Raw genomic sequence first — 16,111 nt, 5'->3', positions numbered from 1 at the left:
TAACGGGTATAACAGGGTTTTTAATAAGGCACTTAGAAGATTGTTTTTTTTTCAGTCTGGCACTCACAATATGTGCATTTGCAGCATACATCTTCACAGTATTTCAAATAAGCTGTAGAAAGAAGTAAGAAATAAAGAAATAAACCACTGGACTATAAATTGTTCTCTCTTTTTTCACAGAGTTTTCCTAAAAGCCCTTCACGATAGTCCTAGGAAGAATTGTGGTGTGCAATATAGGAGATTATATCTCCGGGCTATTTATGGCTCTATCCTGTTCAGAGGATAATCAAATATATGAAAATGTAATATCAAAAATATCAAAATGTAGCTGCAAAAAGGCTCATAGCCTGTAGATGGAAGCCTCCTCACACTTTGTCTGTGCAGAAGTGGCTGCTAGATTTCATTGATGTAGCCATCATGGAACGCTGGGCGGCCGATATGCACCATGCTAAACTAGATATTATTTGCTGGAATCATACCATTAATGTCCTTAAATCTTTGTTATAAATAAATGTATTTTGTTCTTCCACGGGGTCCTTGGGGTGGGGGTGGGGGGGGTCTGGGGTGGTGGGTGGGTAGTTAGAAGGATTGTGCAAAATTGGGCAGGGAGGAGGGGCATTATAGGGATTTAAAACACGCTATTTAACAAATTTGTATGTGTATTTTTTTGGTTAAATTTCCCTTGCCCTTCCCTTTTCTCATTTATTCTTGCTTATCAATGTTTATTTGGTCATTTGTATTGATCCAGGGGAGAATAATAACCCAGTGTTTGGTGTTCTTATCTCGTTTTTCCCAATTCGAGAAGACGTGTTTAAACTCCTCTCTTTGGTTTGATGTTGATATAACCACATTCTTTCCTTGTTTTGTTTTGTTTTTATTTAATGAAAATACCAATAAAAAATTGATAAAAAAAATATATATATATATATCAAAAATATCAAAATGTAATATCAAAATGTTCCCTCACTTGGGTTGTTCACATGTATCTTTGCCTATTGGCTATGGTGGCTATGTAGCTTGCCACTTGAGATGTGATGCATAATCAGTGCTAAACTGTGTGGAAATCTAGGAAGCAGTTGCTGCGCCTGTTGATGCAGAGGTGAATGTTGCACTTTGTACATTTCATCATAGTTTGGCCCTTACAGGTTGGTCGTTTGCAGCGTTGCCGCTCGCCGGCCACTGGCCAGTGACCCACACCATCTCTACGGACTTCCACTGTTGGAAGAGCCGGAACTGGACCTCTGCGTTTCTTCCTTTCACTACTCCCATCAACAGACGTAGGGGAGAAAGGCCGCCCCCTTTTCTCCTTTGTCATATCCTTGCCTTGCAGGCACAGTGCCTGTGCTATTGGTGATCTAAAAGCAAGCAAATCCTTCTGATTCTTTCTTGGAACACCCAGTGAGTCACAATCACGTCGATACAACAGCCAGCTGTTTACGATGACCATATCAACAAAATGGAAAAAGAACCTGAGATAGTACTTCTTTGACCTTATCTGGATGCGATAATATGCAATTAGTGCATCAAGAGCATCGACGCCGCCCATGAACTTGTTGGACAGGCTGATGATGCTTGGGCATGGCACAGAAACCACCTGTTTCTGCTTTCTGTCCCATCTCTCGATGGTAGAAACAGGCTGGGCACTGGCAAAAGTGCTGGCAACGTTCACCCCTCTGTTGTCAAACCATTTGACTGCTCTTATTTCTACTCTGTCGACGACAACCTTTTGCTCTTCATATGTCCCTCTTCCCTTCTTCTTCATATCTTTGTCTGTGCTGAAACTGCACCCTTGCATGCGATTTTGCTGCACAGTGCCAAGGGCTGGTATCCCCTTGTTTGCAAGAGCAACAAACAAATCCAAGGAGGAAAACCAGTTGTCAAAATACAATAGGTGATTGACACCACCTTGAATGACTTGTGCAAGCTGTAGGACAATGTTTCCACTTGCACCAATGTCAGCTTCTCCAGGTACAGGATTAATTTTCCCTGTGTATATGTCGAATGAATGCACCAGGCCTTTTGTATCACAAAGCACAAATATTTTGTAGCCCCATTTGTGTGGCTTCTTGGGGATATACTGCTTTAGACCAGATTTACCTTTGAAAGGGACCATTTGTTCGTCAATAGACAACATTTGACCTTGAGGGAGAGCCTGAAATTTTTGGAGAAGTGAATCAATAATTGGTCTGATTTTGAAGAGCATATCCCCATTGTCGTCTCCCATGTTGCTGTTGTCATTGAAATGAACGAATCTTTTGATTTGTTCCCATCTGTCTCGTGACATCACATCAGCTACCTGTGCCACTCGACATTCACTGGACCAGTACATTCTAGACCTTGGTAATCGGAAAATACTCATGTACACTAAAGTGCCAATAAACTGCTCCAATTCATTTCGATCCAATTTGAGGCTATCGTTTGGATTATTTTGTGTGCAATACAGATTACTTTGTTCTACAACATTATCCAAAAAAACATCGTCAAAAAAGTCCCGGAAGTACTCAATGGGCTCTCTGACTGCATCAGCATCGGGAAGAGCTCCTTGCCAAATCGGAGTGTCTTTTGCAGAGTTCTGTTGTTTCACCGTCTTCCACACTACCTTTGGCCGATTCCTCCTTGCAGCTGATTGGCTTCTTGCACCAGTGGCACTGGTGCTGGCAGTAGCAGTTGGTCGGCTTCTTGCACCAGTAGCAGTTGGTCGGCTTCTTGCACCAGTAGCAGTTGGTCGGCTTCTGGTATCATCATCGCTGTCTTCATCACTGGTTTCTCCACCTGGTTTGGTTGATTGATTGATTTTATTTATGAATATAGCAGACACAATCCAAAAGATAAACATGTAAGAGTGTACACATGTATTTCCAACATGGTCCCTACCTGGTTTAGCAGTTGGTGTGCTTCTTGCACCAGTGGCACTGGTGCTGGCAATAGCATCATCATCGCTGTCTTCAGAGGGTTCATCACTGGTTTCTTCACCTGGTTTGATTGATTTCATTTATGAATATAGCAGACACAATCCAAAGGATAAATATGTAAGTGTACACATTTTTTTTCCAACATGGTCTGTACCTGGTGTAGGTCTGTATTCCTCCCCGCTGTCGCCACTGTCACTGAGACAGCTGTCATCACTTTCCACTGGTGGAACCCTGGTTTGAATTCCACCAGCTTCCTCCTGTTCCTCTTTAATAATGTGTGGGGGCTCTGGGTCTTGAAGCTGCTCTCCCTCCTGACTGATCCAGAGTTCCTCCTGTTCCTCTTTAATAATGTGTGGGTCCTCCTGAAGCTGCTCTCCGTCCTGACTGATCCAGAGTTCCTCTTGTTCCTTTTTAATGTGTGGGGTTTCTGGGTCCATACCGAGTGCCTCTTTAATGTGTGGGGGCTCTGGGTCTTCCTGGTGGAGACTGGGGCTCGACTCCTGCTGCTCAAGGGGAACCTCTTCTTTAATGACCAACAGTTGCTGGAGGTCTGGAGCATTGTCTGGAGGCAAGGCTTCATGTAAGCGCACAGCATCCAGCAGTTTATGTTCAACAGCCGCAGTTAGGCGCTGCTTCACCATAGCGCTCAGCTTCTGGACTTCAAACATTTTCGTTTTTACAGTGACAGGAACTTTTCCCCTTACTGACGAACTTTATCATTCAAAGCTCCAATAGCAATAGCTTAGGTTACAGCTAACGTTAGCTTCACCGCTAAGCCATTAAACTGAGTCCATTGAGTCGTCTTCTTCTTCCTCTGAGTTAACGGAGCCCCGGTTCCACGTCAACCGTGATAATATAATCCGCACATATGAGTATTCTTCTGTTTGTAAATTAAACTTCTGAAAGTTTAAAAAAAGAATATGCTACTGCTAACGTTGCTCTCGTTTGTTCAAGAACACAGCGTGTTACCTCCCAGAATGCCTTGTGGCACCGAAGAAAGCCGAGCAGACTCGAGGGGAGGGAGGTGAGGGGGGAGGGGTGGGGGTGATCAGAGAATCAGAGAATTGAACAAGTGTCAAATCAAACCACATGCACACGGTGTTGTTTGTAGTTATTTTACTTACATGAGAAGATCATATAGGCTACAGCTATCTTTTATTTAACTTGGATGAGAGACAAAAACATCCAATCACAGCATGAAACAGATAAACGCATTTCCCTATGTTTATAACATGAGATGAAAGTAGAGTTGAAGGCACTTCAACCCATTAATCTGGCAGCAAGATCCTCTTGTCCTCTTTCATCACACACAGCACCACATTCAGTAGTAGTATTTTTTTCCTTTATAAGTAGGGTAGGCTACATCAACATCATTCTTGTTAAGTCACAGGCAGTTTTTCTCCTGCCAACAATGTAGTGTATGCAATGCAGGGGTGTCCAAACTTTTTTGAATGGGGGCCAGATTAGATAATATGATTATATATATATATATATATATATATATATATATATATATATATATATATATATATATATATATATATATATATATATATATATATCGTATATATATATATATATATATATATTTATATATTATATATATAGGCCAAATGCAGGAAGTAACTCTGGCAAATAAATCCACACAAGAAAAGTCACATGACGCGCACTTTTTTAAGATAATTTTGTTTATTTCCTTATTGTTTCCTTATTGCTTATTTCCTTTTGACCATTTTGTATTTCTTGTAGCGGGCTGGCATACGAGCAACATACTCATCTCACTATTTATCTTTTGTTTCCAATATGTTCCTAAAGCAGAAATCAATCAGTTGTAAGCATGAGGAGAACAGATAGTACCACATTTCTGTAAACTGGTTATACATCATAAGTTTTCCATCCTCAAACACAATATAATTTACAAAACAGACACCATGATGATATAAATGCTTCAAAAATATTGGTTTTCCATCAATTCATATGTTTGAGTTTAAACATTATTAATAATAATAATAATAATAATACATAAGTTTTATATAGCGCTTTTCTGGGGAACTCAAAGACGCTTTACAATACATAGAAACAGTACATAATACAGTAAACAAACTAAATAACAAAAACAAATACAGATACAAATACAAATCAATAGATTGCAGAAATGGAATGGTGGTTAGAGGTAAAAGTCAGATATTTTAGGCTGTTTTGAAGAAATGGGATTTGAGTTGGGTTTTGAAGGAGGTGAGTGAGTCGGAGTTTCTGATGTTGAGGGGCAGAGAGTTCCAGTGGGTTGGGGCAGCGATGGCAAAGGTTCTGTTATCTGTTGTAGGATTTCATCACGACTTTACGGAGGATGAAACTGAAAACACAGCCAGCACTGAATTGCCTATTTTGATATTTTGTTTTAAAGGGACATTTCAAATTGAAATAAGACATTCATTTTTGATACAAATGTCTACATTGATATTGAATGTATTTTCATGAGTATAAGACTGAGAATGGTTTATGTAAGGGTTAATGCATGACGAGGTGTCCATTATCACTTTTTAAGGGACGACGCGAGAGGCGTGAACCGTCCGAGGCGAAGCCGCGAAGTCCCTTAAAAAGTGATAATGGACACCTCGAAGTGCATTAACCCGCTTATACCATGGTCACTTGCCAACAAAACAATAAGACCAGTCATTTATATTTCCATGTGTAATAAATAAAGCAATCTAAATGGCTAAATGTCTGTTATTCATACTGTAAATCAGTCTTCCACAAAATAAAATAGTCCCTCCCACCTCCACCACCCTCCGTTTTAAAGCCGACTCAAACGTTAACTTTATCACAGGAATGCGGGTTTAACGATGTTTTGCGTTCTACATTAAATGAAGACATTACCGTTTGGCCGCTTGCTTTATTTTGTATGATAGATACGTATTGGCCAAGTATATTAACATTTAAGAGCGAAGAGTTTCAGGAAGTGACACAGAGCAGCGGGGTGTGCTGTATGTGGTGAAATGCTGAGCTCTCTCTCTCTCTCTCTCTCTCTCTCTTTCCTGGTGACGCGAGGTTAGAAATCTCCGAAACGAAAATCAAAATTGTAAATAAGAGTTATTTTTGATAAACTGAGCACACAGGGGTGATTTAAATACTTACTTTGACCGACTCCATTTTTTTCTCAACTTCCAAAATTGTCATATTAACCCTTAACTCAAACAGCTCTCTTGATACCACTGTTGAAACTATGGCGCATTGATATGAACGGTGAACAGACCATTTAGCTAGGTGTACATTATCACTGTACATTATCACAAAATAATGGACACCTTGCAGCCAATCAGAATCGAGTATTCACCCAGACCATGGTATAATGCATGGTATCTGTTGTTAAAAGTGACACGTTAGTTATGTAGGTTGTGTAGGCCTACTGTTATACAACATTTGTTACACATCTCTGAAGTCGAAGTCATTAGACAAAGTCATTTTTCAAAGTCAATGTCATAAGTTTAAAGCAGCTACGAGCAACTTTTTCAATTGTTATTAAACAGTATAATTACAATATCGATGCATCACATCTTACCTATAATAGTAGCTGAGACCAAAGCCGTGTGAATCGGAGATTGCTCCCTTAGATGATTATTAAGTCTGTGTCTGTCTAAACTCGCGTCAACAGGGGGCTCTCTCTCTCTCTCTCTCCTTACCGCCGGACCGGATAAACGCGGAAGTGAAACCCGGAAGTGAAACGCAGCTGCCTGCCTTCACCCGTTCGCGCTGCCTAGCAACATAGCATAAACAATGTGAACGCCACGCATACTCTCGCGAACATCTCTCATTATATTCTAACAGGTTTTTGGAAGTTATTTTGTGGTTATGGCCGAAGTGGCTGCTGCAAACCGTTTAATTTCACTTCCTGATCTTCCCTGGCCACAGACAGACTAACACTGGCCGATTCACTCGGACTTCAAGCGAGACTACTCTGCGTTGGTCTCGTCTACTATTAGAGGTAAGATGTGATGCATTGATATTAAATTTATACTGTTTAATAACAATCGAAAAAGTTGCTCGTAGCTGCTTTAAAGTCATACACAAGAGTTTCACAAAAACAAAATATGCGTGCATAATCATTTTGAAGAATCAATCCTGCGGCCAAGATGAAAACAAGCTCTTCATTTGTGCCTCTTGTTTTCTAACTACAGGGACTTATCCTCACACACACCCTCCTGGCCACCACTAGGCCACGGGGGCAACATGGACCTGGCAGGCAATAGGGCAATATCGTCTGGCATATAGATCATTATCCTATCTGTGTGCAGCAGCGGACGGGAGGAGGCGGGCTGTATAGGCCACCCAATCAGAACTGGTATTTTCTGTGCTATTTTTCCAATTGGCTGAAAGTTTTTTTTCCTCTTAGCTTTTGATTGGGTGGGCAATAAGCATGTTTGGGTGGCCTGCTCATAGCTAAAAGCGGCCTCGCTGAGTCCACTTCTAGTTGACAGTTGATTTGATTTGACTTAAGTTAATGCCAGTGCCTTGCTTTCCCTGTTCTTTCCTTTCTTTGCTCTGGGTGCTGGCAGAAGAGTTAGCGTTATGCCTGATGAGCCTGCAGAAGGCTTTCCTGAAGGTCAGTGTTCTTGCTGTGAAGAAGATGAATATCTGAAAACCCTGGAGAGTGAGCGGGAAGAAATTGGTTAGACCCACCCTTATTTTATTATTGCTGTCGTTCAGGGGTTCCCAAACTTTTCAGACCAAACGACTATGCTAACCTGACACTGCTGCCAGATGGGGGCGTATGTACCAAACCAAATTTCCCAGGAACCAGTTCCCTTTTTCCACCGTGAAATAAAATTAGCTGATTTTAACCATGCAATTGCATCAGAAAGGCTAACACACACACACACACACACACACACACACACACACACACACACACACACACACACACACACACACACACACACACACACACACACACACACACACACACACACACACACACACACACACACACACACACACACACACACACACACACACACACACACACAGGCCTGCCAACATTAGGCTGTGAAAAAGATGACAATAGAAAACTTACCGGTAGCGAGCACACTCAAAATGGATTAAAAACTCACTGGGTGCAGGGCAAGCAAAGAGTTCAGTGAATAGAGACAGTCGGCATGTCTGGGAACACCCATACAGGCTCTAGGAACGCCCACAATAGACGTTGGGTTAGCTGGCTCAGCCTGGCTGGGGCGTGGTCAGGGTGGGGTAAATCCCCCGTTCTATCCATTCAGCAAAGTTCGAATTTAGCTGATAGCCCAGCCCAGGCAGACACGATCGGGGATTTGACCACCGCAGTAAACGCACATATGAGCAGACGTCTTGTGTTCTGCCCTAGAACCCCCAAACGTGTAGTTTAGAGCCGCAGCACCGTCTTTTGGTGAGTCAGCCCATGAGATATATCGGCGGTTTTACCCCACTCGCGCACCAGCCGTTTAACATTTTGTGGGCGTTCCCAGACATGCCGACTGTCTCTATGGAGAAAAAGCTAGCTTTCACGTGCCTGACACAGCACAACGCTGAGGAAGGCCTGAGGAAGGCCTGAGGAAGGCCTGAGGAAGGCCTGAGGAAGGCCTTTGGCTGAAACGTTCGTTGCTGCTTCCCGGTTTGAGGAACTATTAAAACCTGTGAAAGGACATTTGGAGTGCTGGCTTTTTCTCTATTCTGTGAAAAAGAGGACCCCCTTTGAAAATAAATAAATAAATCTGACCTCGCCAAAATGTAGCCCAACTTGTTGCCACCTTCCTAGCATGACATGGTTGGCACCAATTGATACCTTAGGTCTTCATGCCAGTAACTTCACTCTGGCTTTAAAACTGAGCCCACTACAGCCATAGAAACAATTTTTCAAAATTGTGATATTTCCAGAATATCGCAATATTTCCAAAAATCAGCACAAGCCGGCTGGCTACTCCTCAGGGTTAATGTGGCAAAATCTGTTTGTAAAACAAAAACAAAAACAAGGCACATAACCACCAAATGCTACAGTGGAGATGATCAGTGGCCAATAGTTGGAGGTTGGAGGCTCCCAGTTACCGAGAGAATGCTTGTGAAACTGCTGCTACCAGTATTCTGATCATAAAATAATAATTTGATCATAGAGCTTTGCCAAAACGCCAGTGAACTCTAATCTTCAAAAAAAAAAAATGTGTTTCATTTCCACAATGGTAATATGTCATGTTGTCTGTTTGTTTGTTTGTTTGTTTGTTTGTTTGTTTCTTTCTTTCTTTCTTTCTTTCTTTCTTTCTTTCTTTCTTTCTTTCTTTCTTTCTTTCTTTCTTTCTTTCTTTCTTTCTTTCTTTCTTTGTTGTGTGGTCACTGAAATCACTGTCCCATTTCACAACATACAATTAAGAATGATATTATTTATGCAGCACCGTTCTTACACAAGTAGGCTACTAAGTGCTAACAAGTTAACAGAAACATTAAAATTGGACAAACAAATGGTAAAAGTTAGACATGGCTAGCCAAACATTTCTTCATGCAATTGGTTCCAAACTTTACGCACTTTGACAGTGAAGGCATGATCACGTCTAGACTTTGGAACAGTCAAAAGCATCTTTTCATCCAACCAATCTATCTAATGTTGTGCATTGGTACAGCAGGAGATAGAATTTCAGAAATATCTTCTGGAGACAGGCCATTTAGTGTTTTAAAAGTAATCAATAAAATCTTAAAATCAATTCTAAAACTAACCAGAAGCCAATGCGAGGTAAGTAACCTTGTACCACAAAGTGGCTGTGTTCTTGTAACCTACCTGTGTGGTGGTACAGAGGCAGAAGACAATGCTTAAGATGAGGTGGACCACTCCCTGCTCTTGGCTGGTACTGAGCACCATGTAGCCCAGTATCCAGGAAAGGCCCAGTAACACAGCCACTGAAAAACTAGTGAGGAACTTCTTCCCCAAAGACGTCTGCTTTGTACTGCACAACAGAAAGAGTATAGGTGATTGGACGTTATTCTCTGGAGTCAAACATTGCAGAGAAATACATGTAAAGGTTGATACTGTATGATGGCTATTAACAATAATACTGAATGAAAAATACTAAAACTATGACTACATGACTACTAGCGACAGTTACTTACTGTGGCCTTCCTTTTTAATATTTATGTTCCCTCTAGCTTGTATATCATCAGAAGACAGCATTGATTATCTATGCTGATGACACTCGAGTATATTTACTTGTAACCAAATTTGTGACACATTAATATAACTAGTGCAGTGCCCCTTCCCTTCCCTCCCCTTCCCCCAATTCACACATCACCCTCTCCCACTCTTCACAGCCCCCGTCCCCCCCGTCCCTTCCTCCCCCTGCATCGCTTTCCCCCAATTGGACAAATTGCATGAAAGTCGACAATGCACTTTCTCCAGTCCCCAGCAGTACACACGGCATGTTTGAAGTCGATCGGACAAACATTTCTCGAGACACATGAAAGCCATGTTCTGATTGGTCGAATTGCACAAAATTTGACACTGCACTTTCTGGGGTCCCCAGCAGCGCCCCAGCAGTTTGAAGTCGATCGGACGAACGGTACTAGAAAAAAATCATTGTTTATGTTGCCAGTAGGTGGCGCTATGACTATGATACAGTCTTCAGCTCATTGGAACACACGCATGCATAATGTTGGGTTGGCCAAGGGAAAAACAGTGGCCATCCTTGTGTAGCAGTATAACAGTGTCTCTGCAAAATACGGCACACATCTTTGGCACATATTCTGCTACCTCACTTTACCGGTCGCTGCGTGTCTGCACTTTACTGATCGCTGTGCACTTTACTGATCGCTGTGCACTTTAATGCTACCTTGCACATTTATCGGTCATTGTGTGTCACAAGCAAGGTCCTTGATGTTTTATTTTGCCTTTTATTTATTCTTAACTACATGCATGTAACATGTTAACATGCCACTTGTGTTGTTCTTGTCTGTGTTTTTATCTGTATGTCTATCTGCTGCAACTCAATTTGCCCTTTGGGACACTAATAAACTTGAACTTGAACTTGAAGGCTTCACCAATGGCACAGTAGTGCACAGTAGCAATAAGTACACAAGAGTGTGCAAGATTAGTCAATTTAAAAATGGTTGCAGGAGTAAAAAAGTTGTAATTAAACTTTAACCTCCAACATTACCTGTTTAGGTTTGGATTTGTTCTGCATGTCTTTATTGCAAAGAAACACAACAGTACAGCATTGTAGATGAGGACCAGGCCAACTGGAAGGACGAACCCCCAAAACATTGGTTTCCCAAAGTCAAACCGCCCGTCGCTGTCCAGAGCTGCAAGCCAGCAACTTGAGGGTACAGAAAGAAAATAGTGACAATAATGTACAATTAGTAAGAGTTCTATGATTCTGAGTGAGCGACACCAAAATCTGACATTTACAGCTGATGTTTTAAATCCTGAAACATTTTTCTCATATCAAACTCCACTGTAGCTGCTGGAAATATCTGGACATCACGTGATCTTTAAAATCACAAAGTGAAAAGGAAAAACATACCAGCATCTGTAATAAAGGGAAATATTTGCACTTTTAGCACTTTTAAGGCCCTTTTTGGCAACGCTTGATGTGTCCAAAGGTAAGAAGCTGTTTGTTAGAACAGAAGAGACGAGTGCAGAGAGACAATAAAAGACTGTCATTGACTCACAATTCCTCTCGTCTGTATCCCAAAGGCGTGTCGACCCTGTAGGTAGCTCCTAGTGTGATCGCCACGATGACGGCTGGTACTCCTAAAATAACACAGCAAGGAAATCAAACAAGTTACATGTGGCTTGAATTAAATATATATATAAAAAAACAATTCTTATATTCTCTAAATAAAATAAGCAACTTGAAGTTGGAGCATGTTTCACACATGTGAACAGGGCCGTAGCGAGAAAATTTTGGCCATTTGGGGCCCCTGTCAGCCAAGGGCCCTTGGAATCGTCTACACTTTCCCCCCCCTGGCTACGGCCCTGCACGTGAACACCAAAGTGTGTGAAGCTTCAACAACCTACTTTTTAAATAAACAGCCTATAAAGTATCAGTTTGTTTTCATGTGTGTTACATTGTACTACTGTATGCTCTGTATTCTGTCAAGGGAAGCAAGAAACCAAGAAATGGCCCCATGAGTCTTGCTCACCTTCACAGTATTCACTTTTCAATGCAGGTTTTATATACAGTATAACAGTTACTTGAAACAAGGGGAATTGCCAACATTCTTGTTTCGGTTTCGGTTTATTTGCACACTAGTTGATATGACAAAACAATAAAATGTAATTAATTGTGCTGAAGAAGAAAGAGTTATAGTTTATAGTTATAGTTTTTATGCGTACGTACGTCTGATGTTCGTTATCGCGATATCTCAGGAACGACTTGACGGAATTTCTTCCGAATTTGGCTCAAATGTTGACTTGGACTCAAGGATGAACTGATTAGATTTTGGTGGTCAAAGGTCAAAGGTCAAGGTCACTGTGACCTCTCAAACGCCATTTTCAAGCTCGTTAATGCGTTATCTCAGGAACGCCTTGACGGAATTTCTTCAAATTTGCCCCAAACTTCCACTTGGACTCCAGGATGAACTGATTAGATTTTGGTGGTCAAGGGTCAAAGCTCAAGGTCAGTGTGACCTCACGACCGCTCATTTTATGCTCATTAAGGCGATATATCTCAAGGTTACTTCAAGGTCACTGTGACCTCACAAATATGCATTTTCTTGCTCGTTAACACGATATCTCAGGAATGCCTTGATGGAATTTCGGTTCATTTGGCTCAAAAGTCCACTTGGACTCGAGGATGAACTGATTACATTTTGGTGGTCAAAGGTAACGCCTTGGCGGAATTTCTGCACAAGTCTGGACAGACGGATGTCGTTCTAGTTTGAAAATGGAAAAATGATCTGCCATTGTGGCTCCTGAGGTTGAGGAATAAACTACCGGTACTTGATTGTATCTCTACAACAATCAGTTTTTTATGCATTATGCATCTCTGTTGAGAATGCAAAAATTAAAAGCATTCATTCCACACAGAAACACATTATTGTCAAAAGAAAAACACACAAATTGATTGTTTTCTGCGGTACCACTGTGCGCTTAAACTTCAATCTTTCAAATATTTGAATGTTGAATCTCTTACCCCATCCAATCATAATGCTGAGGGGGGTGAAGGCAGGTGGAAGACTGCGGCGTATTTTGTGGATGAGAAACACCAACTGTGTGCCGAACACAGCGTTCCACACAAAGGTCGCCAGCAGGAAGAAGTGGAGAAGAGCCGTCACTGCCGTGCAGGGTCCCTCATCTGGCTCAACATGGACGTCTGAATCAGGGACGGTGGTCTGGGTGTTGGTGGCTTCCACCCGGGCGCTGCTGGCTTCATTGGGGTTGTTGACTCCAGAGAGGAAGATGATGCTGAAGGCCAGCAGACTGATGCAGATACTCACCATCACAATTGTGGAGTTCTGGTTTCGAGCTTTTCCTTGAAAACTAAAGAAGTTGAAAAGCAATCCTTAAAGGCTATTTCTGTTTACTTTGAACCTGGCTCTTATTTAGCTATCTTTTAGCATCATAAAGATTGTCTTTATGATGTCTTGAACATTTTGTAACGTGCTTCACTGTAGTGAGCTTTACGTAGCTCCATTTTGTCAGGAACGCTGCTGTCCACTACACACCCAAAATGTCCAAAATGGCAAAAAAGGGGTCACGGTGGCACATTCTCATGACAGATAGCCTATAACTTCAATAAATACCATCATTCCATAGGAATTCAGAAAACACAATTTAAACATACAGAATGACACATGTCAGAGGAAGGGAAGGAGACTGCTGAAGGTATGAAGTGCGAACACACACTTTATCTGTTGTTTACATCAAGGTTATGCCGCTCAGATATGGCTCATAGATAGACCAGCATAATATTATGTTTTATAATAAACATTGAAAATAATCACAGTCACACAATTATTCTACCCTTTATCTAGAGCAAGGCATTACAATAAAATATCACTTTTGTGTTGTAAATTTGATATTTAAAACATTCATTTTTGGCTATGGCCACTAGGGGGTTCTGTGCACCCCCTGAACCAACGATAGGAACCAACGCAAACTTCACCCATTGGGGTATGTGTCGCCATGCTGTCGGTGTCTATAGTGCCCAGGTGGGCTATCGCTTGAAAAGGGCCTTTGTGTGTGGAGTTTGCATGCTCTCCCCATGCTCTCCTCAACATGAACCTTCCCACTAAAAACATGCAGAGTTTGGCATAATGTAAAATCACACGTGAACCAGGTCGTAAGATGATTTCTGCCCTCAGATCTGCTCTGGTTTCTACACTTGTTTGAGAAATGAGGGCCATTTTGTGCACATCCAGCGTTGTGCAACACCAGGCAGGCAGTGACACAATCTAATCACATTTGTGCATGTGGAGGAAAAGGTGTGTCCTGTCTTACCTTTCCGTAATGCGGTGAATGATTGTTATTGTCAAGCCAATGATAGAGAAAGATAGTCCAATGATGGAGATATAGCTCAGGGCTTCTGCATATTTGTAATTCTCCCTGAATATCTGTTGGAGAAACAGATCCAGAGGACAGAATCAAACAGTGATTTCTCTACACATTAATGTTTCTTTTGCATTTGTCAAAATCCCATTTTTCATCACAAGCTAAATTCAGGCAGGCAGACAGTCAGACAGTCAGACAGTCAGTCAGTCAGTCAGTCAGTCAGGTAATGCTTAGTCCACATCTTCTGCTGTCCTGCAAACCTTAATGGTAACGGCTTCCGATAAGGAAGCGATCAGGGAGATGGAGGGCTGGAGATGAGAGGGTCACTTAAAGGGCCTGTGTCCACCTAGCGTCTTTTTCCGACGTTAAACGCTGGGAGTGCGCTGGGCAGTGGCGTGTCCAGACTTTTTTTTACCAGGGTGGCACAAGTGGGGCACAGACTTACGAAGGGGTGGCCACGGTGCCACCCGCAAGGGCGGTGCAGAAGAAAATTTGACGTTTTTTGGACTTTTAGCCAAAAAAACACGCACTCGCTCGCACTGTGCACGCACACGGCACACGTCAGAATAGCGTTAATTTACCATGTTCGTCCCAACTAGACTACATATATCTACTTTAATTAGTAACATTACAGTGTCTTACGTTCCTGTGTTTAAAGCATAATTTAAGAGAAATAGACCCATCAATCACACAGAGAGTAGCACCATACAAATGTAATATAAAGCTTCCCAGTTCTACACACATAATTGACAAGTTTCAACTTTAGTTGCAATGTCTGGCAATTAACCACAATTCCATTGACATCAAGGCAATATCAAGATAACTGTTTAGGTTACTAAAGATAAATCTGGAACTATTAGGATTTTACAGTATATACATACGCACACATACAGCTGGGGGCTCCTGCTGTACATCCCTGCTGTCAAGCTGCTGGCTTGACTCATCTGACTGACAAGGAGGAGAGCTTGTTGCTGCTCTCTCCTGCAGCTCTGACTGTGACTGACTGGTAGCAGTGCTGCTGGCTGCTCTGTCCTGCTGTGCAGTTTTTAATTTCTTTGTTTTGATGGAGAAGAAATCCTCAATGTTCTGATTTCTTTTCATACTGTAATAGTCACATGAAGACATACTGTATGTCACTTTTATATATCTCTTGCACAATAGATTTCCTTGTGCATGCATGGATACATTTGACATGCTCACATCAGGCCTACAAAGTTACACAAGACAGATTTACCTAGCTAGCATTAGCATTGACAACCAAACAATGACTGACGACAGGTTTGCTCATGTTAGCAACTAGCAAGCTGAGATGAAAACACACCTGCTGCACCACATTATCACGTAGCCTAGCACACAGGTGTATTGTCCATTTACCCTGTTAGTAGCAGGCTTAGTTTTAAAGACAGGGTGAAGTTTCAAGTCTACCGTAACATGTCATGATATTTTTTTTAGTGAGGGTGCTTAATTTCAAAGTGAAAATCTCTGTTTGTTGGCAGGTAATGTATGTTGTCTTTCTTTAAACCACTGGCACAGTAGCTATGTCATGTGTATCAAAGAGTCTACTCACGCATGCCACAATAAATAAATAGCATATAGAACACTGATGCGGAAATATACCATGGAGGGACAGCGCTTGTGCCATATCCTAAAGTTATGATACCCAGTATTGATATGTAGGATAATGTTGCCCGGCCCTGTG

The 16,111-nt window shown here is 41.7% G+C and overlaps 2 protein-coding genes across 2 annotated transcripts in view; both read right to left on the bottom strand.

Annotated features, from left to right (window-relative positions):
• Positions 1–1,125: 1,125 nt before the first annotated feature.
• Positions 1,126–16,111, bottom strand: part of LOC310792322 (adhesion G-protein coupled receptor G7-like) — a gene marked incomplete at both ends in the record, with an annotated part of 45,590 nt that continues 30,604 nt past the window's right edge. Inside the window, 3 exons of the mRNA XM_083654044.1 lie at positions 1,126–1,259; positions 2,600–2,732; positions 9,706–9,871. Coding sequence (XP_083510170.1) covers positions 1,126–1,259; positions 2,600–2,732; positions 9,706–9,871 — 433 coding nt within the window. The remainder of the gene's footprint in view (positions 1,260–2,599; positions 2,733–9,705; positions 9,872–16,111) is intronic.
• The window catches only part of LOC310791974 (adhesion G-protein coupled receptor G7-like), a gene marked incomplete at both ends in the record, with an annotated part of 29,970 nt that continues 24,929 nt past the window's right edge, over positions 11,071–16,111 (bottom strand). Inside the window, 4 exons of the mRNA XM_083653659.1 lie at positions 11,071–11,233; positions 11,589–11,670; positions 13,055–13,401; positions 14,362–14,474. Of these exons, the coding sequence (XP_083509785.1) occupies positions 11,071–11,233; positions 11,589–11,670; positions 13,055–13,401; positions 14,362–14,474 (705 nt within the window). The remainder of the gene's footprint in view (positions 11,234–11,588; positions 11,671–13,054; positions 13,402–14,361; positions 14,475–16,111) is intronic.

This window comes from Poromitra crassiceps, assembly GCF_964638095.1.
Source record: "Poromitra crassiceps genome assembly, chromosome: 17".
NCBI classification, from domain to species: Eukaryota; Metazoa; Chordata; class Actinopteri; order Beryciformes; family Melamphaidae; genus Poromitra; species Poromitra crassiceps.
The sequence above is the reverse complement of the archived record's forward strand: the minus strand, read 5'-3'. Positions and strand labels throughout refer to the sequence as shown.